General features: G+C 47.3%; 2 protein-coding genes across 2 annotated transcripts; one reads left to right on the top strand and one right to left on the bottom strand.

The window, feature by feature from the left end:
- Positions 1-9,401: 9,401 nt before the first annotated feature.
- Positions 9,402-14,752, top strand: EGR2 (early growth response 2; the record flags this gene model as incomplete). The annotated part of the gene is made up of 3 exons (XM_082673422.1): positions 9,402-9,500; positions 12,050-12,158; positions 13,503-14,752. 3 exons carry the CDS (start codon positions 9,402-9,404, stop codon positions 14,750-14,752), a joined length of 1,458 nt encoding a protein of 485 aa, XP_082529548.1.
- A 4,945-nt stretch (positions 14,753-19,697) lies between these two features.
- ADO (2-aminoethanethiol dioxygenase) lies at positions 19,698-22,742 on the bottom strand. Its single transcript, XM_082674036.1, has one exon. It carries the CDS (start codon positions 22,567-22,569, stop codon positions 21,757-21,759), a length of 813 nt encoding a protein of 270 aa, XP_082530162.1. The 5' UTR covers positions 22,570-22,742; the 3' UTR covers positions 19,698-21,756.
- Positions 22,743-26,531: the final 3,789 nt, after the last annotated feature.

The following is a 26,531-nucleotide window of genomic DNA, read 5'->3' as shown; positions in this document are numbered from 1 at the left end:
CATGAAAATTAGAACCCTCTCAGAGCCCTGCTTAAAGGGACCCAGCAGCTCACACTGACTAGCCAAGGATAGCCATCTCACATGGTGAGGAGGTCATGGTACCGGTGTTTGGTGTTAAAGGTGGGGAATCCTGGATCCCCTTCCTGGCACAGTGTCTGAGTCTGAGGTTTGAGGATAAATGACTTGTCTGCTCCAGAGGTGACTCACAGAAATTTGGAAATTCTCAGCTGCAGCCTGAACTTTAAGAAGAATTATTATTATCATCTCTGACTAATAACTAGCAAACTCAAAGTGAAAAATAACTCAGTGCAGATGAAGAGAAAGTTCTTTTTCTTAATCTTCATATTGAACTAGAATGTACAATAAGGTAAAAGAAGAGACATATAGATAACAAATCTTAAAATATTAGCTGGGTAATTATGCCAATTAACATTTAATTTTATCTATGCCCATCACATTTTATCTATAATAGCATCATGGGTAACAGTTATTATTGTAGACTTCTGAAAGTTAATTAAAATCACTGAGACAGAACCAACAAAAGTCCATTCTTTTTTAAAAAATTCATTGAAGTTTAAATAATCAATTTTCCATTCTGAAAATTTACTCCAAATGGAAACTTTGAGATCCAGGGTCAGAGACAGGTTTTTTTCTTTCCTGTCAACTGCCGTATCATGAGACTCTCATTGCTAAACTTCCCCTGGTTCTCATTGAGGCAGAGTAAAAGGCAGTGGTAGGGTAAGGGTTAAGTCACTGTGTCCCCCAAGTTTCTGATTTCTGGTCCCGCAGCCTAATGCCAAAGACCACCCACTATAGAATGGGCTTTCCCCCCTCCCCCAGCTGCAGCTCAAGTGAGTTCTGGGTTCCCATTCCATCCAGGAGCCCTGTGGATGTGCAAGCGGAGGTGATAAACTAAAATGTGCAGGTTGAAAGTTCCTCATGGCTCATTTCTAACAGGGGCTCTGGATCCCAGGGGAGAGCTGTCTGCACAGTGTGTGCAGGTAAAAGCTGATCAGCTGATGGGGGAGCAACTGTGGAGAGTCCGGGGGCCAGTGTTTGGGGTGGGTGAGAAAACCCTGTCCTTAAGGGCCTGGCGCATCCTGGGGGGTCTTCTGGACTGCCAGCCCTGCGCATAAGGCTAAACTTTTTTTTTTTTTTTTTTCGGTACACGGGCCTCTCACTGTTGTGGCCTCTCCCGTTGTGGAGCACAGGCTTCAGACGCACAGGCTCAGCGGCCATGGCTCACAGGCCCAGCCGCTCCGCGGCATGTGGGATCCTCCTGGACCGGGGCACGAACCCGTGTCCCCTGCATCGGCAGGCAGACTCTCAACCACTGCGCCACCAGGGAAGCCCAGGCTAAACTTTTATTGCTATCTATCTACTTTATAAAACCAAGCCAGCACAATTCAGGGCCCATCTTCTCCCCTCACAGACCACATAACCATTTTTTGGTGAGGTATCTGTGAAGTAATTCTCAGCATATTCTGACGGAAAAGAAAGTTTAGCTGCTGCTAAATGCAACCTCCTTCATTTCTGAGTAGGCTGCACAAATGCATACTTCTCCTTTCTTGATTGTGTTCAATAATCTTTGGCCAGAAAACTAAAGATGGTAAATACGTACAGAACTTGCATTTATGGGTCTGCAACTACAGTAGCCAAACTTTTTATCCATCTTTAAGTCTCCAGGATCCACTAATTCTACCAACTGGCTGCTACAGCATATGTTTGGAGTATGTTTCTTTACCTTTTATTGAGTATCAATCAATCAATCGATCAATCGATCTGTCAGTGTTTATTGGTCATCTCTCACAGCCATGCCACAGTAGTAGGTGTAGGGTAGAAAGGTGTACTGAGCTTTGAAGGACATGGCTAAGTCTGGAAAATGAGTGACCTTCAAGTGTTTTGCCTTATCTGATCCCCACTACCACACGCGTGACTGTTCTTACCCTTCCTGGGACCCCATAGCAAAATTTTTGAACATTTTGAATGTTTGTCTGATAATACCTACCATGAACTTCTTGCATTCTTTTTCTTTGTGCACTTGCCTTACTTCTTCCCTGGACCATTTGTTCCAAGAGACAGGGATACCGCCTAATTCATCTCCCATTCCCTAACTTCTGGCACAGGGCCTAGCACCCACTAGGTCTCAAAAATATTTAGTGGATTATTTTGCCAGCACTGGCCCCCCAATTCTAACAGATGACATTTGTAAAACTGTCAGTTACAATATAATTCACACCTGACACTTCTGATTCTTTTGGAACATGACGATACAAACATTGACTTCTTTCTTTGCACATCCGTTTTTTCATTTGTGTGTGTGTTTTTAAGTAACCAGGCCCTAATTAAGCCAACCTATTCTTGATCAACTTTTTCTTGATTCTTAAAAAATTATATAAGCTGTAGTTTCATTTCTATAGCCCAAATTCAAATACATCATTGAAATTAAAGTAATCCTACAGGAGTTCCATTAGTGTATTCAAAGCCAAATGTTGATAATAATGGTATTTACTTACTGAAATTTAGGAGTATTCATTCAAAAACAACATGCAGTCCTAAGTGCCTTAGACCAAAGAATACAAGTCGCTCTAAGTTTCTGTGCTCTAATTAGGCAGAAAATAATTTCGTTTCCCCTTATTAACTGCCCCCTTTCCATTATATTCTATATCATTTTAAACAGAACAACCACTTAAAAGAGTTAATGGAATCCTAAGGTCTTACCTGAAGATCAAAAAAAGATAAATCACCATTATTTATAAAAGTAAAAAAAGATCCCAGCAGTTGCAACTCAGTTAAGTCTACCTTCTAGCATAGCTCATGTATATATCTGAAAATGGATTTGTTCCATCCATTTGCAAATGCCTTGGCATGAGCAAGGCAACAGGATTCAATCAAAAAGATTTCATGGAGAACAATTCCTGTCAGAATTCCTAGGAAAAGCAGAGACTGATTTTTTTTTTCTTTGTAGAAAGAGGGAGGTCTCTTCTATGGGCCTAATCTGCTTTGCTTTATCATGATTTGAGATGCTGCCTTACCTAGGAAAGCACAGTCCGGTGTGGGGTGATGCTGAGGCTACAGCCCTCGTGCTGCCCATACAGCCGAAGCTGCATGGCGCTTCAGACGTCACATAGGCTAATACCCCCTTTCTACAAACGAGGCAACTGGCATGCAGGGAGGGAAAGGGACCATACTAAGTCACTGGATCCCAAACCTGGCTGATCATCGCTCATTCATTCAGCAAGTGCTTACTTCACACTCCTCTCTGCTAGCACTGTTCTTGGTTCTGGGCACACAGTGATGGTCAAGAAGGCTATGGTCCTTACCCTCTTGTATGCTCAGCACCAAGAACAGTGCACGTAATGGACAGGGTGACTGGGGAAGAGTGGAGAGGGTCAGGAAGGGAAGGCTTATGCTGAGATCTAAACAAGAAGATGTCTTTTTGGGCTGCCTTAACAAAATACCGTAAACTGGGTAGTTGATACACAACAGGAAATTTTTTTTCTCACAGTACTAGAGGCTGGGAAGTCCACGATCAAGGCACCAACAGATTGTCTGGTGAGAGACCACTTTCTGGTTCACAGATGGCTGTCTTTTCACTGTGTCCTTACATGGCGGAAGGGGCAAGGGAGCTCTCTGGGGTTTCTTTTATAAGAGCGCTAATCCCATTCATGAGGACTCTACCTTCATGACCTAAGCCCCACCCAAAGCCCCTACCTCCTAATACCATCACATTGGGCATTGGGTTTCAACATAGGAATTTGGGTGGGGGGACACAAACATTTCTTCTATAGCAGAAGGACTAGACATGGGATGATCAAAGGGTTGGGGCAGGAATCGTCCTAGACAAAGGGAGGAGTGAGCACACAGGTTCTGAGATGGGAGGCAGCTTGAGCTGTTTAAGATGTGGCTGAGCAGGCTTCCCTGGTGGCGCAGTGGTTGAGAGTCCGTCTGCCAATGCAGGGGAGACGGGTTCGTGTCCCGGTCCGGGAAGATCCCACATGCTGCAGAGTGGCTGGGCCTGTGAGCCATGGCCGCTGAGCCTGCGCGTCCGGAGCCTGTGCTCCGCAACGGGAGAGGCCACAACAGTGAGAGGCATGAGGGGATGTGATGTTTCTATATCTTTGTGGCACATAGTTAAGACGTTATCATCAGACACGGGGAAAGGCTGCCACCAAAGGCTTGAGTGGTGTGAGTGGAGCAAGCATAGCTGGTTCCTCCCAGCATCAACCACCAACCCAGGGGAATACCATCAGTCAAATGGCACAGGCAGAACTGCTAAGGGAGTCGTGGGCTTCCTTGCCCTGAGTCCTTTCCATTCACCAGCTCCTTGCATCGCCCTGCATCTGTGACGAGCTGTACACAGGGAAGGGAAGAGTCAGGAAGGAGGGTGGGAGGGCTTGAACAGGGCTCTGGGTAGACATCTGTGAAGTGGTTTTCACTGCTGGCCGCCACCCCATCAGTGGCACTCCCTATGCTGACATCAGAGGGCGGCGCTCAGAACTTCATGATTTAAATCTCCAATAAAGGGAATATCTGAGGACAAACCCTTAACAGCCCCAGAGGATGTTTTCTGGGGTCCATGTCCTTGCTCTGAAATCCAACATCTCCTGGAGAAACCATTAGACATAACATGCTGTGGACTGGGTAGAATTAGTTAATTAGGAGTTCTCTGGCAAGATAGCATATGAAAATCACAGATGGCCAGGCTTCATCCCCTCTCACTGCTGGGAAGGTGTATCTTGGGTTTCTATGCAGAACTCTGCTTACTGGAGTACAGACAGGGAGAACACCTTTCAAGGCCCCTGCCTTCAGGGGATTTATAAGGGAGTTGAAAAAGTAACAGCATAGAGAATATGTGAGACACCAGCACAAGGCAAGTCCTCTACGTGGGTGACACCAAGGCTAAGAATGTCTCCCTTCTAACACCATCTCCAGATTTTGCAGGTCACTCACTAACCCACTCTTCCTAAATCTAAAATTTCGATTCCACATTTCCAAACCTCCTTGGAAAAGTGATAGTGTTATCGTTAGTCATTTTGATCTCCCTGGAAAAAAAGGGTGTTATGTCAATTCGATAATTATTAACGTGGAACTTGGCTTTCCAAGTTTAGATGACGTTTTCCACAAGGGTACAGCTTATTATAAGTTACATGCAAATAAGTGCTGATTTCTGGGTTAGCTTTTCTCCTTACAACCTAAACCTGGACCTCCTCAGTAACCCTAGAATCATTATTCTTGGAAGAGGAAACTCAGAATTCAAGCATAAATATTATGAATACTTCATATGTCAATATTTGAAGTATAGCTACTCTTATGCTTTACCTGCTTTATCTTTGTCTACTATAGGCTGCTCTGCATCACATGATGTACTTGAGAGACGTGGGCTCTGGCAAGTGAGAGAACTGAGTTCATATTCTGGCTCTGCCACTTCCTATCTGTGCGAACTTGGGTATCTCCTTTGAGCCTTAGTTCCCTCATCTGTAAAATAGGAATAAACGGCCTTATTTTTCGAGGTGGGTGTGAGGAATAAGACAGTAAACTGAGAAGAACAGAGTTCAGTGTCTGTTTGCCAAGTGGGTGTTCCATAATAGTAATAATTTAATAGCTAACGATCAGTGAATACGTAGTATGTACTAAACAGTATGCTCTGTGCTTTATGTATATCACTGTATTTAATCCTCAGTACACCCATGAGATACGTATAATCATTTTGTCCACTTTATAGTTGAGGAAACTGAGGCACAGAAAAGTTATATGACTTAGTTAAGAACACACAGCCAGGTACTGTCAGTTGGGATTTGAACCCAGGATCTAGGATTTGAACGCAGGACCTAGGATCTGAACCCAGACCAGATGGGCCTCCAGAGCTCATTTAATAACCACAAGAAATAGTGACCATTCTTATCAAGATTATTCAGTTGAAAAATGAAATGTTTGGGTTTTTTTTTTCTTTTTTGGTTTAAATGCTGAAAAAGAACTGCTCTGACAACTAGGTGCACCGATTTGCTCCGTCCTTTTCTCAATATAAAAACAAAGCTTCTATAGGATGTCTGGCATTATTTGGAAAAAGAAAAATTGCTTCCTGTAATCTGGTAATGTAAGCAGGCTAGTGATATGTGCTTTTAAAAAATCCAGGAATACCCTAGTTGTAGTGAACTTCATTTTTTGTACAATTAAATATATAAGCTGAAAGATTTTAAATTTAAGGGCATAAAAAGGTGTGATTTGGAATGGAGATTTTGCTTTGAGCCTTAATGACTGGACTGACAGACTACCACTTATTAACCTGGACCTTAAGTTGATATGCACCTTGTCTTAATGGTGATAAGTAATGCATTAATTTACCTTTTATTATTTGCCAGCAATGCTAAAGTGATCTGTAGATTTGACATGATGTGTTTCTACTAGAAAGACTGCACTTCTCCCCTCTATTCATTTTAAATGGGACAAAATTCGCATTGTCTGTCATTTCCGTATTGAGAAATAGACAACTAAGGAATGTTATTTCATTAAGACTGTCACTGAAGCAGAATGCTGATGCCAATAAGCATTTCTGTATATGTTCTTTTCTTGCTGAAATCTTGTTGGCATGTTGCAGAAGCTGAGTGGTTAAAAAAAAAAAATCTCAAATGTAAAACTTATAATGCCATTGTCATTATCCAGAAAAGATAATGGCAGAGAAAAAGGAGAGTCGTAGAGGTTAAAATCTCTTAGGGGTGGGAAAAGGGAAGGGGCTTTCAAGGAGCCTGACTGTATTGGCTACCCTCAGCTCCAGTACACTAGGCACGGAAGTCTGACTGGAGGTTTCCACCCACACTGAACTTTCTTTATTCCACAAATGTACTTTGCTTCCCCCCACCTCGGGGCCTTTCCGCATGGGCTTTTTCTCCCTGGAATGCTCTATCCACTGACCTTCCCCTAATCCTTGCACATTCTTCAGATCTCTGCTTAGATTAGAGAAGCCTTCCTCAACCTCCTCGATTCAGTTGGATCCTTTGTTCTTTTTCTTCATTGGGGTCAAACATTGTCATTCTTTACAACTGTATATTTGTGTGATTGACTGCAAGCTCCGTGGAGGGTGGGAACCAGGCCTGGTTTTAGGCACCACTGTAGCCCAGGGTTTGGCACAGTCTTGACACATAGTAGATGCTCAAGAAATATCTGTTGACCTACAATAGTTCACCCTAAAGGGAACCTGAGCACCTTCTGTTTAGGCCAGTGCTGCCGCCGCTACAAAATAAGATCACAGGGGTCTTACTTCTCCCGTCCAGATTATTTGTGCCGACAAAACAAGACTTTGGTTGCACTGGTGTGAAGTAATCATTCTCTCAGGCTTCCCAACAACTTTGACTGGCATAATCTCGGTTTGGTTTATAGCCTCTGGGATTACCAGATTTGTAGTGAGATGCTGAATGTAGGGAGGCATTTATCAGTTTCCTCAGCACACGGGGCACCTTTAAGGAAGGCTTCGCCATGTGGCAGAGTTGGAAATTAGCCTGTTTATCACTGAGGTTCACATGTCCTATGCCATTTGAGTTCAGGATCCACACCCTTGTGTGTGTCCACGGTTAAGAGCAATTCTGACCCTTCTTTCTCACTCCAGTGGCAGTATTAGAATGGAAGTGAGTGAAAATGACATGTTAATAGCAATAGTCTATAATGATGTTCAAAAATGTTTCTTAATAAATCAAAACGCAAATGTTACCAAATTATTTGTGACATGCCTCATGGCTGATTGTGATTCTCAAGTCCACACTGTGGAAAAAAAGCTGAAAAGCACTCAGAGAGTGGACCCTGAGAGCCAGCCAGGAGCCGCAGGCTGCCTTCCCTCCTCCTCACCCCCACCACAGGGCAAGCCCACTTAGGGGCACCTCTGCTTCCTTCCTCTTTTACTTTCTGGGTCTGGAATCAGGACAAAGCAGATCAGCATCTGGCATCGATTTGTTACTCTTTTAATAACCCTAATACATCTTGGAGCACTCCATTTACTTGAGCATTTTGACCAATCTATTTTAAAGAAAAGCATTTATTTGTTCAGCTTTTGATCAGAATAAGCTCAAGTGCCTAAAAGTAGAGACCATGGTACATCTCTGTATTCAGCTGCCACCTTCCCCCTTCCCCCCTTCCTCCCCTCCCCAGCACAGCATCTTCCTCTGTAAACACCTTTGTGATTTTTTATTTGTCTCTACCTCTTTTTTTTTCCTCACTTCTTCACTCCAGGAAGGATACCGTGGGATTGGCTTATTTTATTACAGAGACTATTCGTATGGTGGTTTTGTGCGAACCTGGTCACTCCATCCATAGCACAGGCTGCGAAAGGCCAAGAACTCAAATTCTTCCTCATTTGGGGAGGGGGGTATGTCCATGACAGTCCCTTGTTCCTTCCTTTTGAAACCCCTGATCTCAGCTTTCCTCCTTTCCGAAATGCCAGAGAAAAGAAATGAGGTTGTCTAAGGTGACCTGTTTCTTTCCTAGTGGCTAAGCCACGCTCCCAGTCCTCAAAGAGCCATTCAGTTTCCGGAACTGGGTTTTCCCATATGAATGATGTAGCATCCAGCGCATTGTACCTGGAGTCAGAAGACCCGGTTCCAATTTTGGACACCACCCCTTATCAGCTGCGTGACTTAGGCAAGTTACTTCAGCTTTCTGAACTTATTACCCATCCTCCGGATGGCTGGCTTGAAATGAGTATGCCTAGACTTTGTTCCATTATCACTCTTAAGAGGGAGAGAGAGGGAATCTACTGACCCGTTTCCAGCGGAGATTCAGGGAAGCCCTCCCAGGACTGGCCCCAGGCACCTTCCCGGTAGCCTGCATAGCCTCCCTGCAACTGTTGCTTGCCCCTGCCCCCAACCCACCCCCGGCTCACGGCTGGCTTGACGTAGCGCAGCTCTTAAGTAGGTGTGAGTTGTTGGAAAACTGCGAATTATTCCAGGGTCAGTCACTCCCATTTACTCTAACGTGCTTCTCTGACCGGCCAGGTAATCCCGCCTCTCCTCGTTGGGGTCCCAATCTGACCCCCACTCAGCCTCCTCCTTCGGGAAGAGCAGAAGGCGAAGAGCGCGCGGCTCACCCTCTCCCGGGCCGCCCCCAGCCTGCGCCCTGCCCTCTGCGCCCAGCTCGCCCCGTACTCGGGCGTCCAGGAGCTCCCCCTCCGGGAAGCGCGCTGTGGCCGCCGGCGGGGTTGGCAGCGGCGCCCACCGCCCGGCGGCCCGGGCGACTCACCCGCCCGCCCACGTGCGTGGAGAGGAGCGAAGCGCAACCAGTCGCGCCGCCTGCGCTTGCCACCGGTGGGTGTCTTACCTCGGAGGCCGCCGGGGGCCGTAACCCGAGCCCCGCTGCCACGACCCATATTTGCATAATTCGGTCCCCCCCCCCTTCTTTCAGACTCAGGGCTGGAGATGCGAGTCGGGCTCCCCTCCGAGGCGTCGTCTTGCCGGTGGTCAGCGCGGGGGCCGCAGGACGGGCCGGAGCGCAGGCGGAGCGGGCCGGCGCACGTGGTAAGAGTGCAGCTTTCTTTTCTTTTTTCAGAAACGGGACTTTCCACGTTTTTGCCGAGGGTGGGGTACCTACAAGGGTGCTAATTTTGCTGCGATTTCCTTCCTTTCCCCTTTAATTTTTATCTCCAATTGGAAAAGAGTGCGCAGCGCAAGCGAGAAACTTTCCCAAATTTTCTCTGGGCGTTTGAAGTCAGGAAGATGGCCGTCCGCGGGAGAACCAATTTCGCGGCGGGCAGGGGGAGAACCGGAGCGCCGGAGGAGAAGCAGAGGCAGCTCACCGCTGCCCCGGGGTCCTGACTGCCGCGCGCGGGGCCGGGCGGGAGCGGACTCGCAGCGGCTGGGGCCGTGGCAGGTGAGCGGCCGGGAAGCCGCCTGCAGCGCCGCGCTTCTTCCACGGCGTGGCGCCGTGGCTCTCGGCCGCCCGGGCCCCCACGAGGATGGGGCCGTCCTGGCCCGCCGCGGGAAAGGGCAGGGCTGGGCCCTAGAGGCTGTCCCGCGCCCTACGCCAGGCCTTGGCTGCTTTGGGGGCGGGAAAGGGTCTGGCAGGCGTCCACTCGCCAGGTTTGAGCAATTGAGACCAACCTCCTACGGAGCCCCGGCCAGGCCAGGAGCGCTCCGGGGGGGTGGGGGTGGGGTGGGCCAGGGCGCGCCGGGAGATAGAAGCGGTCTGTGCAGCCAGTCAGAACCCACCGCTATCTGGACCTCTGAAAAGTTTTTAAAAATTGCTTTGGGAACTAAGCAGAAAGGTTCCCATCGGGGCCAGTTTTTTTTTTTTTTTTTTACACGCAAAGGGAAAAGCGCGTACGGTGATGGCTACTCGAAACTGGCGTTAGCGTCACCGTTTGCTATCACTCTGGACCTCGCTCGGCTCCCCGAGGTGGCTCTTGGCCAGGGATAGGAAGAATATTCCTCCTCATGTGTGTGTTCTGGAGTAGCGCTCGGGTGCGGGCAGAGCGCACCTCCGGAGGGTAGGCTTTCGGGGGTGGATGACTGCGGTGGCGGCAGGTACAGGCAGTGAAGGTGAGGATGGGTGTCTTCGCAGAGCAGCCTGTTCAGCAAACCCAGGCGCCCACTCTGCCGACCAGGCATTCTGTTGGCGAGGCGAGCGCACGAGCTCGCTGTCAACAGGGAGGTGTGTAGCGTAAGGTGTGCGAGTGGGTGTGTGAAGAAGGTGGCGGGGGCAGGAGTGTGTGCAGCGGAAGTGGAGCGTGTGTGAGTGTAAGAGTGTGTGCGCGTGTGTGGCGGGGCAGGGTGAGTGTCCAAGCCTCCATCTGGACGCCCCCACACTGCCGACCGCCCAGACGCGCCGGGAAGGGCGCCCGCTCCGTGCAGCAGCTGAAGGGGGGCGGGGAGCGCGCGGGCAGAGGAAGGGGGGGGTGTCTCCGGCTGAGGATTTCTCTCGAAGCTCCCCGCAGTTATCTGCTCCTCCTAGGGAGCTCCCCCCCGCCCCAAGGTGCCCAAAATACTTAAACAAACAAACAACCCCAAACCTGTTCCGTTTTCGCTCCTGTATAAATAGAACAGACTTTCCAAAAAAGCAATACCGCATTCACTCTTATCACCAGCTACTTCTTTCCACCAAGTAATTCAGAAAAAAGCAGTCAGCTTCCGTGAATGCATGCAGCTTTTTTTTTTTTCTTCTCTGCCTCCTTTTGCTTGCGGTTTTGAGCTGCCAAGAAAGTGAGTAGGGGTTTGACTGTAGTGTCTCGGCTCCGCTCGGTTTCTTTCCGAAGTTTAATTTTCCGGAATGGCTCCCAAACAAGGGCTGGGGAGGCGGAGCTGCCGGCACCGGATCTTCGCCTTTTTTGGAAAGTCCCGGAGAACCGGAATTCCTCCCCGCCCGGGAGGCCGCGCCGCAGCCCGGACCGATCGCTCTCCCACAGTGGTCTAAGCCGGACCCGTGGCGCGCCCTATCCGCGTCCGGCCCTGCGCTCTGGATCCGGCCTGCGGCTCGGGCCCCGCGCCCCAGACCCCCATGGATCCTCGCGGGCTGCCAGCCGGGAGTCGCGAGCCCGGAGGAGCCCGCGCAGCCGAGCCCCTATGCAAATCGGCCATGTGACGGCAAAAGCCGCCTGGCCCAGCCCTGTTCCTCAGTCCATATATGGGCAGTGACGTCACGGGCATTGAGGACCTGCCCATAAATACTTAGAGCAACACTTTCCGTCTAACCCGGAGAGCAGCAATTGATTAATAGCTCGGCGAGGGGACACACTGACTGTTATAATAACACTACACCAGCAACTCCTGGCTTCCCAGCCGGAACACAGGAGAGAGTCAGTGGCAAATAGCCATTTTTCTTCTTAAAAAAAAAAAGCAACTTGTTTGCTAGTTTTATTTGTTAGATTTTTTTTTTGAGGTGGGTAGTTGCCTTTAAGTGTGGAGGGCAAAAGGAGATACCTGCCTAGGCTCAGTCCAATCCCTCTCCAAAACGGCTTCTCTGACACTCCAGGTAGCGAGGGAGTTGGGTCTCCAGGTTGTGCGAGGAGCAAATGATGACCGCCAAGGCCGTAGACAAAATCCCAGTAACTCTCAGTGGTTTTGTGCACCAGCTGTCTGACAACATCTACCCGGTGGAGGACCTCGCCGCGACGTCGGTGACCATCTTCCCCAATGCCGAACTGGGAGGCCCCTTTGACCAGATGAACGGAGTGGCCGGAGGTAAGCCGCTTGCCCCCTTCGCGGACCGGGACCCACGCAGCTCGGAGATGGTGGGGGGGGGGGGTTCGGTGCATGTGCAGGACTTGGAGGAGAGGGTCGGGGCGCGAGGTGGACGGCGTTGACTGAACTGGCTTTGAAGAATGGAAGGGGGTGCAGGAGGAGCCCGCGTGAGCGGGGATCCGGGCGTTGGAGCTGGACGCGCGGGCAGATGCACCAGGTTGCCAGCGAGCGAGCGTGCGTGCGCCGCGGCGCGCCCAGCCCCCGGCGGGCGAGGGGTGAGAGTAGGAGAGGTGCCCCATCAGGCTTCTGGGCTTGTGCGGGCCTTTCCGCTGGCCGCACCCCAGTCTCCCCTCTCCCGGGGTAGGGGCAAAGTGACGGGAAAGTTCGGGGCTCTGGAGGAAAGCTGCGCGTCTGGAGAGCCGAGCGGCGGAGAAGCCCCAGAGGAAAGCGTCCGCCGCTCCCTCCTCGGCAAAGGAGACCCGGGGAAAATCTCGGAGCGCGCTCCCCCTGCGGCCTGCAGGAGCGCCCCCACCTGCGCGCCGCCCGCGAAATTGAGGGGGTTGACCACTCGGGGAGGAGGAGGTGGAGGGCGGGCAACGGCGGGAAGCGGCCCCCTGGCTGCCGAGGGAAGCCCATCGGGCACCGGTGCCGCGAGTCTCCTTGGCGATGCGGTGGAAAGTGGTCTCCCGCAACCCCCGCGCCTCCCCCGAAGCCCTGCCACTGTCTTTGGGCTGGGGCGAGGACGCGCGGGTGTCGGGCAAGGCTGAAAAGGTTGGGAGGGGAAAGGAACCTATAGACTCCTTCCATCGCAGAGCCCGATTCCCTCCAGCAGTGGGAGAGGGAGGAAAGGAAGGCACCTGGGATGGGGAGCAGCTGGGAAATCATTGACCCCCTTCTTTGGCTCACCTCTCAGGCTGACACCTTCGCGGCAGTGGCTGGGATCAGTCTTCTGGGTGGTGTCTGCCCCAGCCGTGGGACCCCCCCAGGCAAAGGAGAGGGAGAGAAGTTCCAGGCAGATGGGGAATTTTTAATACTCTTGTTGCTATTTTTGGGTATTTTTATTGGGGACTAGAGCCACAGATGGCTGTATATGGGGGTTGGGAGTAGCTCATCTGCTTTCCTGGAGGTAGTTTGCGTCCTAGACTGTCACTGGCTGCCACAGTAGGATATTGGGCTAGCCTCTTCTGTCTTTGAGCCACAATTTCCTCACCTGTTGAACTCCGCCTCAGCTCTACAGTGTAAGATCCTGGGCCTTGGGGTTGGACTCATGTGAGACGGGGGTGAGAAGGGATTCTTGGCTGCATTCTCATTACTCCACCTCCATTCTTCCTTTCCCCTCCCCAGATGGCATGATCAACATTGACATGACTGGAGAGAAGAGGTCCTTGGATCTCCCATATCCCAGCAGCTTTGCTCCTGTCTCTGCACCCCGAAACCAGACCTTCACTTACATGGGCAAGTTCTCCATCGACCCCCAGTACCCCGGTGCTAGCTGCTACCCAGAAGGCATCATCAACATTGTGAGTGCAGGCATCCTGCAAGGGGTCACCTCCCCAGCTTCCACCACAGCCTCATCCAGCGTCACCTCTGCCTCCCCCAACCCACTGGCCACTGGACCCTTGGGTGTGTGCGCCATGTCCCAGACCCAGCCTGACCTGGACCACCTCTACTCTCCACCGCCGCCTCCTCCTTATTCTGGCTGTGCAGGAGACCTCTACCAGGACCCCTCGGCGTTCCTGTCGGCAGCCACAACCTCCACCTCCTCCTCTCTGGCCTACCCACCACCTCCTTCCTACCCGTCCCCCAAGCCAGCCACGGACCCAGGTTTCTTCCCCATGATCCCAGACTATCCTGGATTTTTCCCATCACAGTGCCAGAGAGACCTACATGGTGCAGCTGGCCCAGACCGCAAGCCCTTTCCCTGCCCCCTGGACTCCCTGCGAGTCCCCCCTCCACTCACTCCACTTTCCACCATCCGCAACTTTACCCTGGGAGGGCCCAGTGCTGGGGCCACAGGGCCAGGGGCCAGTGGAGGCAGCGAGGGACCCCGGCTACCTGGCAGCGGCTCCGCAGCTGCTGCTGCTGCCGCCTATAACCCACACCATCTGCCGCTGCGGCCTATTTTGAGGCCTCGAAAGTACCCCAACAGGCCTAGCAAGACCCCAGTGCATGAGAGGCCCTACCCGTGCCCAGCAGAAGGCTGTGACCGGCGCTTCTCCCGCTCCGACGAGCTAACACGGCACATCCGAATCCACACGGGGCACAAGCCCTTCCAGTGTCGGATCTGCATGCGCAACTTCAGCCGCAGTGATCACCTCACTACCCACATCCGCACCCACACTGGCGAGAAGCCCTTTGCCTGTGATTACTGTGGCCGCAAGTTTGCCCGGAGTGATGAGAGGAAGCGCCACACCAAGATCCACCTGAGGCAGAAGGAACGCAAGAGCGGTGGCCCCTCCTCGTCGGTGCCGGCCGCCTCTACCACCTCCTGCACTGGGGGCGCGCAGGCTGGGGGCACCCTGTGCGGCAGCAACAGCAGCACTATTGGTGGAGGGTCCCTCGGCCCTTGCTCATCTCGGACCCGGACACCTTGAGATGAGACTCAGGTTGACACACCAGCTCCTTGAGGCCCTTCATCCACTGGAGCTGCACGACAAACACTACCACCCATTCCTGCCCTTCCCTCATTTCCTTGGGCAAAGGGCCTTAGGAGCCTAGCACTGCCCCCTCCCCTTTCCACTTAGAAGCAGGTCCTTCCTAAAAGTTAGCCCACCTTAGTCTCTCTTAGGTGAGTTGACTGTCACCCCAAGGTAATGGGGAGGCTCAGAAGGGGGTTGGGTGGGGGTCCCTGGCCTAGAGGGCTGAGGCATGACCCTACTTTAAAGGGTTGTTTGGCTAGGTTTTTTTCCGCTCTCTTACTTTGACTGGTTACAGGTTTTTGACTCTGGATGTCAGAAATGATCTGAGACTTTTTCTACAGTAGGTTGGGAGATGCTCATCCCTTCAGGTGGGGATAGCAAAAAAGGCAGAAGCAAAACTGATGTGCACTTTATGGCTTGGGACTGATTTGGGGGATGCTGTACAGTGGGTGAAGCATGGCCTTTATAAAGCTGCATTCTGTGGCCCTAGAACAGTGAATCAAAGCTTATCTAGTCATCTCAACCCTTTAAGCAATATGTATTATAAACTCCGAGAACAGAAGTGCAATGTGATGGGAGGGACATAGCAATATCTGCTCCTTTTTGAGTGGCTTGAGAAATGTAAAGACTATTTTTTCAGTGTATATCCATTCAGATTTTGTGTATTTTTGATGTGCACTGTTCTCCAAGTTCTGAACCTTTGGGAAAAAAAGTAAAGCATTTATGATCTCAAAATGAGTCAGAGGTTAACTTATTTAAAGGGGGATGTACATATATTCTCTGAAACTAGGATGCATGCAATTGTGTTGGAAGTGTCCTTGGTGCCTTGTGTGATGTAGACAATGTTACAGGGTCTGCATGTAAATGGATTGCCTTACTATGGAAAAAAAAACCATCATTCCCTGGGTTTAGTATGGCTGTATATTTCTGCCTATTAATATTTGGAATTTTTTTTAGAAAGTCTATTTTTGTATGCTCTGTTTTGTGACTTAAAAGTGTTACCTTTGTAGTCAAATTGCAGATGGGAATGTAAATAATGCTACTGGAGCTGACTTGTTTGGTTATTAGCTCTTAATAGTTGTGGAAATATAAATGATTTATTCTAACACAAAACCACTAACTAAAGTTCAGATAAGGAATGGTTTATGACTATGGTGTAAATAAATACTTTTCAACAATATTTTTGCTGCAGAAATTACTTATGAAAGATTTATTGGGTGGGACTTCAACAGTACTCAGTGGGTTTTAGTACTTTGACCAAGCCAGGATCTCCAAGTCTTCTTTGCTAGCCTTTCTGACGCCAGCCCTCTCACCCCAAAGCAATCTCCATTCACAATCAAACGCTAGTGTTCTGGGGATTTCCCCCATGCATTAGTGTAAAAGTGGGGAGGCGTTGTTTTGACTCATTGTTCCGTCCTCTATAACAGCCTATAACTTCTCTCTGCTCCTGAGTGGGCTCCGGAAAATAAATACTTACAAACAAGTGCCCACTCGGAGACTACACATTTGCGGCTGTTTTCAGAACCCTGACCAGGGCCAGGAACTCAGACGAGATGTGGCTTTGTGGAAAGTGTGGTGGCGTGGTCAAGCTGGAAATGACTTTCAGGTTCCAGGATTACTCTCATGACCGCAGAAAACTTTTTGAAAAGCGCTATCACCTCTTCAGATCAAAAATGCACTCAGACACTGCTGATGACAGCATTAATAGGCTGCCAAAGGAATTACCCCAGGACTCATTTCTCTCCAGCCTTGTCTCCCCAATTACACCTATTCAGAAGGATCATTACACTGCCATAGGTTTGGTGGGTCTGGAGACTATTAAAACGTTCACCTTTTTAGATAAGTGTATACCAGCCTTAAGAAAACCTCAAAGACAATCTGAATCAAATAGGCAAAAGTGGTCCTCCATGGCACTGGATAACGGTTTGCAAAACAATACACTATAGGGGTCATTTTACTGCAAGCCTTTTGTAGTGATTTTAAAATATAAATTCACCCCCCCCAATAGTTATCTATGTATCATACAATGCAGATTGTATTTGTGAAGTTATCTTTCTTTACTCTAAAATTGGACCTAAATATCATTTAACATAACTTGCTGCCTCTGGATCCTTACACAAATGTAACACACTGGAGTGCCCAGTGTTTAGCTACATCATCTGAAAACCCTGTCATCTGTTTGTCCTTTGGCACTGTTAGACTCTCTCAGGCGTGGTTGATAACAGATGGCCTGTATTTTAGAACAGCAGTGGCAGCTTCTCCTGGAAACTACTTTTTGCCCTTACCAGCACTAGAATTCGAAATCTAATTTGTGAAGGTAACTAACCCTTATTTCCTTCCTGTCCTTATTTCAAAGATGCACAATACCTCTAATAACTACTAAATGGAAGTTTCTAAACTTCAGTGTCAGATTGTTCTAGTGACTGGTGTCATTCCATTAGATTCATATTTCCTAGCTTGTCAGCCTACTATCATCCTTGCTTGGCCAATTTTCTTAAAGAAGTATGTATAAAACAATGCCACATTTTGGTAATTGTTTTTAATGATACTACTCTCCTACCAAAATGTCATTATATTAAAATATAATACACCTAAGTTTTATGTTATTTATAATTGTCTTGCCAAATTTTAATTTCAGAGCACCTTCAATTAAGACAATGTAAACAATCGTTAACAAAGCAACAGACTAAAAATCTCTTTTCAATAAGATGAAATACATATTGGTGATTTGCCTTGATGTGGGCTTGGTGAAGTGGCATAACATACATACCATAAGGAACACACCTTGGTGTTTTTTCAGAGCCAACCTTGTGGATTTTACTCCTTGATTTCAATAGGTTAGGTCTATCTTTAATCAGATTTTATCTGCTTGAAACATTCAGGGTACTGTTCACAGGTGTCTCATTTTTTACTTTGCTCAAGAAATAAAGCATATAAAGCTGTCTGCTTTCTTTTGTTCAATATGCTTTATTAAATAATATTATTGATGTTTCAGCTGTTACTGGGAATTATTAAAAATAAACTTCTGGAGAGTAATTCCTTAAAGATCATAATGCAGTTGAGATGGTTCAGTACACATTAAAAATAGGTCTGTTAAACCTAAATAAGGTTTCCAATTATTCATAAACCAGGCTATTTAATTTCAATATCCTAACTGCTAATGAAGGCAAATTGTTTGGCATATATTAGAAATGGCTGTAGTGATGCTTTAACAGTTCGATACTACTTTGAGGGGTGGTGGTGGTGGGAAAGAATGGTCACTATCATCACAAGTGCCTAAAATGCTGCCAATCCAAACTACAATTAAATAAACTTTACAGAAAAAAGAAAGACAAGAAAATATTTAAGTCCAAAGGTTCTTTCCTCCGTGAACGTAAGTATTTTTGTTTTCTTACACTAGCTTATTTTCCTCAGGTTAAATATAAAAGGAGTGTTTTCGTTGCAGCAAAAGAGTTATGATTGCATGTTAAATAATTTCAGATGTTTTATCAATCAGGCTGTTTCAAACATCACACTCAGGGAAATAAACTATTAATTTTAAGTTTATATTATTACTTGGACTTTAGAATCTGCAGAAGGCCCCCAGTTTTTAGTACAACATAATCTTACCATACAGACTGTGAATGTTTAACAGCAATTCAAATGTAGGCATCATAGCAAGTAATATTTTCCTTTTCCCTTTTGCAATAATCAAATAAGATTTACCTCTCAACAATTTCAAAAATGACTTTATTTTCCACAAGTACACTGATTTTAATCTAGAAATGTAAACATCGCTGGATCAGAAGATTCAGTATCTATATGGGGCTTAACAAATGATTTCCTTCTTTGCCACTCATTGAACGCGAATAATCAATGGTCAGCTTCTGTTTGTGATGTGAAGTTCTGAATTCAGAACAGGAGAGTTACAGGAGTGGCACTGCCCTCAGGTTATAGTTGAATAGCAATGGGCAGAGCCCTGAATTAAAGATATATTGCTTTTTCGTTTAACAGTAGAGCTAGAGCACAAGACTCCAAGTCATTTGGAATAAATGAGTGATGAGAGTCCTCCTGAGATGCCTAGACTAAGGCACCTACAAGGGAACAATGCAAAAGAAGGAACATAAATTGTGAGTTTTCGGAGAAGTTAAGGGCTGTTAGCATTAAAAGATCAGGTAACCCACTCCTGTTGACAAACACACATTACTTTGAAAAAAGGTTCATCATTTTCACTGATAAACAGCAGTTGGTCTAAACTCAATCCATGCAAATTAGGCTTAATAAAAAAATCAATTCTCATAAAGTAGTAGGTAGACATACAACACTCTGAATTGATATAACCAGAGAATTAAAAAGCTTTAGAAGTATTAGACAACTTCTCACCCATGAGAGGCAATTATTGCATTTGTTATTCAACAGAAAGTTAAGTGATTAGTATCATTGTGCTCATTAGTCTTTGTAGAAGACAACTTTTTTCCCACAGTTGTTACCCATATTGCAGGAATATATGGAAACACAACAGCAGCACATTAAGTCACCTCTAACAGTTTATGCAGAAAGGTGCAAGGCTTTTCTGCACCACATTTTGTCTCTGTATTAAGAATATTCTTTCCTTAGTGGCTCATTAAAACAAGTTAATTTTGTTTTCACCATTAATTTACTCAGAATTATTAGTGAAACGAAAGTTTCACTGTTCTTATTGAACTAGAGAGATATAATGCTGTTTTGGCCTGTGATAATTTCAGTTACTCTTTTGAAAAGCACCTTAGTCTTCTTCATTTAACTTGCTTGTACTTGAGAACTTAAAAATTTTTCATAATGAAGTTTGAAAAAACAATTTCTCTTTTATTACTGTCCTGTTGCCAGAATGAGTTTTTGTAGGTTAGTTTAATGTACTCCAGATTGTATTATAACCTATATATCATTATCAACAATCATTGTAAGTTGATCAACTTTTTGCTACAATATAATTCAAAACAGGTAGGTATGTGATAACCATACACATTCATCATTGTGCTATGAAAAAAACCCATTTTGTGAACAATTTTAAAGAAAATCATCATTTGCATATCCAGAATTTAATTTCAAACTGAATGGCCTGAAGAACTGCTTCAAACTGCCCCTAAGGTATACTAAACCACACCAGAATGTGACACTACCATAAAACAATTTTAGCAAACTTGGAAGAAATGCATTATGCTTGTGTCAGGTTTTACAACATAGTGGCATATCATGTTTAGTAGCATCTTTTTTGTAATTTGTTTTTTAAGAAAAGTCATTAAGAATTTGCTTTTTCATTCTATTTTTAAATTTGGGAACAAATATTCCTTCACTCTGGGCCTCTGTAACACAGTGTGCAAAAAGAGGCAAAGGCACATACTGCTTCCCTACAGGGTCATCACTTCCCACCAATAGCAAATCTCCCTTTATTACAGATATTAGAACTCAACTGCCACATGGGCAAGTCAATCAAGAGGGCTTAGACAACAGCTGGACAAATTTTAATGTGTTTATTTCTACAGTTTTTTTTATTAAAAGTTTTGTGAAAAAAAGAGTCCTATAAATAGTAAAAAGGGGGAAACAGGAGTGTTCCTTGGCCTGAAGCAAATGGTGTCAATACATTTGTAAACAAGGTAAAGCTCAGCCAATTAAAAGGACAAAAATAAAACTAGTCACAACACAGCTGTTCATTTCAAGCGGTTGGGAATGGGAAGTGTTTTGTCCCAAGTTTTGGTGCCCTAAAGTGGCCAGCAGTATAGTTAATTCTCAATTTTCTAGCCTTGATCATCTGTGCCTCTCTCTCTTCCTGCAGAAAACTCACCCTAGATGAAGCAAGCACTGGCTCTCTCCTATTTGAGGGACAAGGTTCTGAGAACACTGACACCAACAACACAGCTGGAATCATCAAGCCCCCTGGAACGTTAGAACTCCTGAGAGAATTTGAAACAGTCATGAACATTTTCCTCTACTTTTGCAGGAAAATACTGGAAGTAAATATGGGCACAGAATTCAACAGCTGGCTAAGGGTGTTTTACATTCCGTTGTTTGGAAGCATACCGATTCAGCTCCTCTGAATCTTATGGTTAGAAAATACAGAATAACCCTATTACTTCTTAAAGTACGCTAAGACAAAAAAAGTCACTTGAGGATAATATAGTTTTTGCATTAAAGGTGAATCTGCAACAAGAAATCTGCTCAACTCAGAGATCTGGAGACTCATCGGGAAGCTCTAAGTGTCCATTTGTCACTGAGATATGCAGGTGCTTGTATTTCTTATTAGATGCTGCCAGAGTAACCCAGATGTGGTTACTGGGCAAGGGGAGGAAAGAAAATAAATCTTGCCCTCTACATGCATAGTTACGTTTGGGGGTAATCCCCCAACTCTGGAAAAATGGATTTAATTTTCACAACGACTTCATTAGGCCGGACAGCTCACTTTAAATAATAGCTCATCTCTTTAAACCTAGTTTTTATCAATGCCTTGAACTAAAAACAATTCAAACCACTAGGTCATGCAAAGTCAGTAAGTTAGAACTATAATAATGAGGAGTAAAAGGGCATAAGGACGTAAGTGGAAAACAAATCCTATTTACCCAAAAAGGGGGGCGGAGAAAACCACTTAGTGTATTTTGTATAGGACGGGGCACAGAGGAAAGGAAATTTTCATTATGGCTTGAGGATGGAAGCGCTTCATATAAGACCCCTGCCCCCTCCCCACAAATCAAAACCTCAGTGGCAGTGACAGAGCCAGGAAACAACCTAGCTTCCCCGCCTGCTCCGCCCCCCAAACGGTGCCCGGTGGCTGCAGTCCAGTCGTCGCGCTTCGCAAGGCTCCCGAGGAAGCGGCTACAGCCCATTCCAGTAGATCCAACGCCCAGGCCTGGGGGAAGGAAGAGAGCCCTTGTGATGGGTCGCGGTCAGCCAAGCCCAGATACGAGTAGGGCATGTCTTTGGCCCACCAATCCCGGGCGCCGGCGGCTTCAAGGGAAGACCTTGGGACCTGGATAGGGCTCCCCCTCGCACCAGAAGTCATCGGCCTGCGGGGTCTCCAGGAGCCACACCTCTCGGGGCAGGTCACAGGCCGAGCCGGAGGCCTCCCTGGCCCTGACAGGCTCCAGCACCCGGTAATAGTGACAGTCCCGGCCGTCGTCGGGGTCGTAGGGCGGGGCCAGGATGTCTAGGAAGGCGGCGGGCCCCTCCACAGCGTCGATCTGGTGCAGGTTGTCCCGGTGTGGCGTGAGGACGCAGGGGCCGCTGGCCGCCGTGTACTCCGCGCGCGAGCGCAGCACACCCGGCCTTAGCGCTTCCCGCTCCCTCGGCTGCAGAGGCGGCTCAAACTGCTGCTCTGGTGGCGGGGCCCGCGGCCGTTGCCCGCTGCCCACCTCCAGCTTGTCCATGCAGCTGATGCGCACGGTGCCGTAGAGCACCTTGAGGATGCCGTGCATGCCCGGGTGGTCGTGCAGCGGGATGGAGGTGCCGCTCTTCAGCAGGAACACGCCGAGGCTGAAGCCGTCTGTCTCGCAGATGTGCATATAGGTGACTGGCGGCAGGTTGGGCCTCAGCGGCTGCAGCGTGGCCTTGCGCGGGGAGATGTTCAGGTCCTCCGCGCGGACCTGGGTCAGCAGGCTCTTCAGCTTGCTCAGGTTCTCCGGGAAGCCCTGCGACATCGGCGCCTCGGGGCCTGGCGCCTCGCCGCGGTCGGAAGAGCTGCGGCTGCCCCCGCTGCCCCGGAAGGTGAGGCACGCCTGGCGGGCGATCCGTTGGATCAGGGAGGCCATGTTGTCTCGGGGCATGCCCTGCTGTTCCTCTGCGTGCCGAGGCCGGCCCCCTCCGCCCCCAGCTTTCCTCCGCCCCTTGCGGTCCCCGGCGGCCGCCACGGCTGCCCGCAGCCCCCGGCGAGGCAGGAGGCCCCGCAACTACCGGCCAGTCGGGCGCGCGACACTACAGCCGCCCACCTCAACGGCCACGCGCCCGCCTCGCGCTCCCTTTGAGCGCGCACGCGCACGGCCCACACCCCGCACTCACGCTCCGGGAGCAGGTACCGGCCGCGCGGACGGCGGTAGGCTTTGCCTTACGCCCGAAGCTCCATTCATGCGGCCCGCACCTACGGCGGCGGTCAGGCGTTCCCGGCGCCTTTCAGAGCATGCTGGGACTTGTAGTCCGGTATTCCGCATGCGCGCTCAGAGAGTTCCCTTTGTCAGCTGGAAAAGGGAAGGATTAGATATGTGTGTCATAAAGCGACCTTTAGTACGGTCCCAAGGTGTTTGCTTGTTTGAAGAAAGGCGAACTGGGGCACCAGAGAAGTAGCCAGTTAACTACAACTCCCGGCATTCCTCAGCAAGTTGGGGTGACGCACTTCCGGCGTCTGGCCTGTGGTGTGGTGGAGGCTCTTGGCAGTCTCAAGGAACCAAGGCAAGAGGGTCGTTAACCTTCTGACGCCGCTTGGGCCCGGTCAGCGTTACAAGGTCTTTTTCCTGTGGCCTTAGCCTTGGGAATGAGGCTGTTGAGTTAACTTGAGCTCCTTGTGGCCGTCCAGGCGGCACTGTCTGCCACAGGAGTTACGGGACCGCGCTTTCGTAATTTCCTAAGTTTCTGAGGAGATGAGAGGGTCGAGACTGTCCGGGGTGAGCGCCACAGATACTGTACCCAGCCTTCCCCAGCTGTTGTCTGCATCAGGGTCTGATGACGCTGCTCTTCTCGTTACAGAGTACGATAGTTTTTTGGTGGAACTTGAGAGGCTATTTGCTGTGGTCACCGATTCTGTATACTAATGGTTATCAAACCTTAGATTGCCCAAGAAGCACTTGGTTAGGGGAGGAGGGGAGCTTTTTAAAAATACAGATGCCTGGTCTTCATCCAGAGATTGGTTCATTAGATGATTCTGAAGCATCCTGTGAGAAACCTTGTTGTGGGAGAAAAAGGCAAACTCTTGACCTTAACCTTACCCTGAGTTTAGAGTCCTTTTGGATTTCCAAAGCTAAACAAGGGTTTCTTACTCAATTTTGTAATTGGAGTGGTGCAGTAAATTCTCTCCAGTTAAAAAAAGGCATGCTTTTTTAGTGGGCTATGTAACCTATCCAAGGAGCACTCAGTATTGGTCAGGTATTGTGTTAAGTACATTACCTGATGAATATTATACTAATCCTCACAGCATCTCTTAAGAGGTAGGCATTATTATTATTCCCAGTTTGCAGATGAGGAAATAAGTTGCAAGAGGATAGCGAATAATTGACAGGGCTTAAGCAGAGCAGAAATAAGTACAGTTTTACCAAAACCGGCAGCTTGAATTGGTGTTAAAAGCACTAAATGTGGAGTTAGGATATTGTTTTTCCAGCCTACTGTGCTACTTACTGCTACTTAAAGTTGTCTGTCTTTAGCAGACTCTACCCTTTTATATCCTCAGTTTATTTACTTGTAGAATCTGGAGTTAGGGTAACAGTTATTCTGAACTCTCCTTACTCATCAGAAGACCCTGGGGAGCATTATAAAAATAAAGATTTGGGGGTCAAACCCAAGAGATTCTGATTCAGAAGAACTGATGTGAAGCCCAGAATTTTTATTTTTAAGATGCTCCTTAAGTGATTCTTAATTATCAGCCCAGTTTGAAAACCACTGCTAGATCTGTAAATAATGAACCAGTTCTTAATATTTGGTGATTTCAATTGAGAGGGTGATTGTTTTAGAAAAGGACTCTTAAGTTTTACTCATTTTCAGAGGTTGCCATGCCATTGTTAAAGTACTTAAATGTACTGTCAAAGTTCACGTAATGAAATCCCATGCAATCTTTTTCTAAAGTGAGGAATATTTAAGAGAAAAAAATACCCTCTCTTCATTTAAAAATCTGGATTTTTATTTATTGATTTTATTTCTATTAAGGTATAATTAGTGGGAGGTGTAGACTCCATAGATCACAGACTTTATTAACACATCTGTTACTTCTTAATAGTTGTCCGTACTTATTTAACTGAAGCTCATCTATAAAATGAGATATTAAGATACATGTTTAAAACACTGATGATACCATAGTAGCTGTCTCATAATAGTAGTTATTATTATACTTTCAAAATTGTTAAAAGCTGTAAGGACCAATGAATTTAAATAATATTGAGCAAATATTGAAATGGGATTTGCTTGTCTTGAGAATTAGGTTCAAGGTAGAGATTTTTTAAAAAAAGATTATTTTTACTGGTTAATTATTCACCTGGTAATACCATCCCTCAGGTCCTTGCTGTTCATTGTTTGGCCTGAGAGTGCAAAGTTTCCTAAGACTGCCTTTATCAGAATCACCTGGGAGTATTTGTTGAAAGTGCAGCTTCTCAGATCATCTCAAAATCTTCATCTGTATCTTTTGCACATTAAAGTTTTTAAGAACTGCTGAGTGTCCATAAGGCATATGGTACTTTTTTTAGGCCACAGACAGGCTACCTCCATAATTCCTTTTTTTTTTTTTTTTTTTTTTTTTGCGGTACACGGACCTCTCGCTGTTCTGGCCTCTCCCGTTGTGGAGCACAGGCTCTGGACGCGCAGGCTCAGCGGCCATGGCTCACGGGCCCAGCAGCTCTGCGGACTCTCAACCACTGCGCCACCAGGGGAGCCCCGTAATTCCTTTTTGAAACTGTCCTTAAGAGCTGTTCTAATGGATGAGATCCATCCTAATGGCTTTTGCCCTGAAGAAGCATTTTACAATATTTGGCCTTCTGCCCCACTGCCAGTAGCATAGGCTGACTGGGTTTCTATTACCAATAACGTCCTTCTTTTTATGCTCCTTGTTCTGTTTTCCTTTGTGTTGCAGTAAGCAGAATGAATACCAAAAGACATTCAGAAAGGAGAACAGACAAAAGAGAAGTGATAGTGAACAAGTGCTAGAAATACAAGACAGAAACAAGATTTGGGAAAAGTTTGGGACAGATGCAATCTATCATTCGATAAATAGTGAGTATTTATTAGGTACCAGGCATTGTTCTAGGCTTTGAGGATTTGGCAAAGAATATTGGAATTCAAGGAATTTACGTGTGTGTGTGTCTCTCTCTGTGTGTGTGTACTTTGGGGTTGGAGGTTGTTACACAATACAAATAAATGAGCAACATAATTTCAGAGATGAGTTTATAAAGACAAACAGGATGGCGGTGTGATGTGTGTGTGTGTGTGTGTGTGTTATTGAGTTGTCAGGTGTGACCAGAAGATAATATTTGGTTCTGAATATTAAGGAGTCAGCTGTGGAAAAATCTGGGGTCAGCATTCCAAGACTAGGAAAATAGCCCTAAGGATGTCAAACAGAGTATTGGAGACCATGACTTTGACCAGATGTAAAGGAACTTGGTATAATTGGGAACAAGAACAAAGGCTGGTGGGGATAGGCTATGTAGTGACCTTCAGAGTTCCTGGAGGGAGATGAAGTTGGGGAGGTAGGCAAGGGACATATTCCACAGGCCTTATAGGCCCTGATTGGGGTGTTACAGGGAGTTGAGGGCCATGGTAGGGAGTTGGATTATAAGTGTTGTAAGAAGCTTTCAGAGAGTACTGGGCAGGAGAATGACTTGATCTGTTTTACACTGTTCAGAGATTGGTGGGCGGGCGATGTAACAGCGTAGAAGCCCAGTTGAAGGCAGAAATCTAGAGAAAAGAAAACTAGTGTAAAGATTAGCAATCTACTTTGTAGGTGGAGCTGCAGGGCTTGCTGATGAGCTGTTGCTTTGGCAATCTATTTCTTAAAGTATATTTTTTTCGCATATTCTTTTTCATGAGTTGACAGCTA

Source organism: Grampus griseus (genome assembly GCF_964374135.1).
Source record: "Grampus griseus genome assembly, chromosome: 16".
Classification (NCBI taxonomy): Eukaryota; Metazoa; Chordata; class Mammalia; order Artiodactyla; family Delphinidae; genus Grampus; species Grampus griseus.
Note: the sequence above shows the minus strand (reverse complement) of the source record. Positions and strands in the feature narration are given on the sequence as shown.

Excerpts from the sequence above, each read along its gene's own strand:
- ADO (XM_082674036.1), bottom strand. The coding sequence starts at position 22,569 with ATGCCCCGAGACAACATGGCCTCCCTGATCCAACGGATCGCCCGCCAG.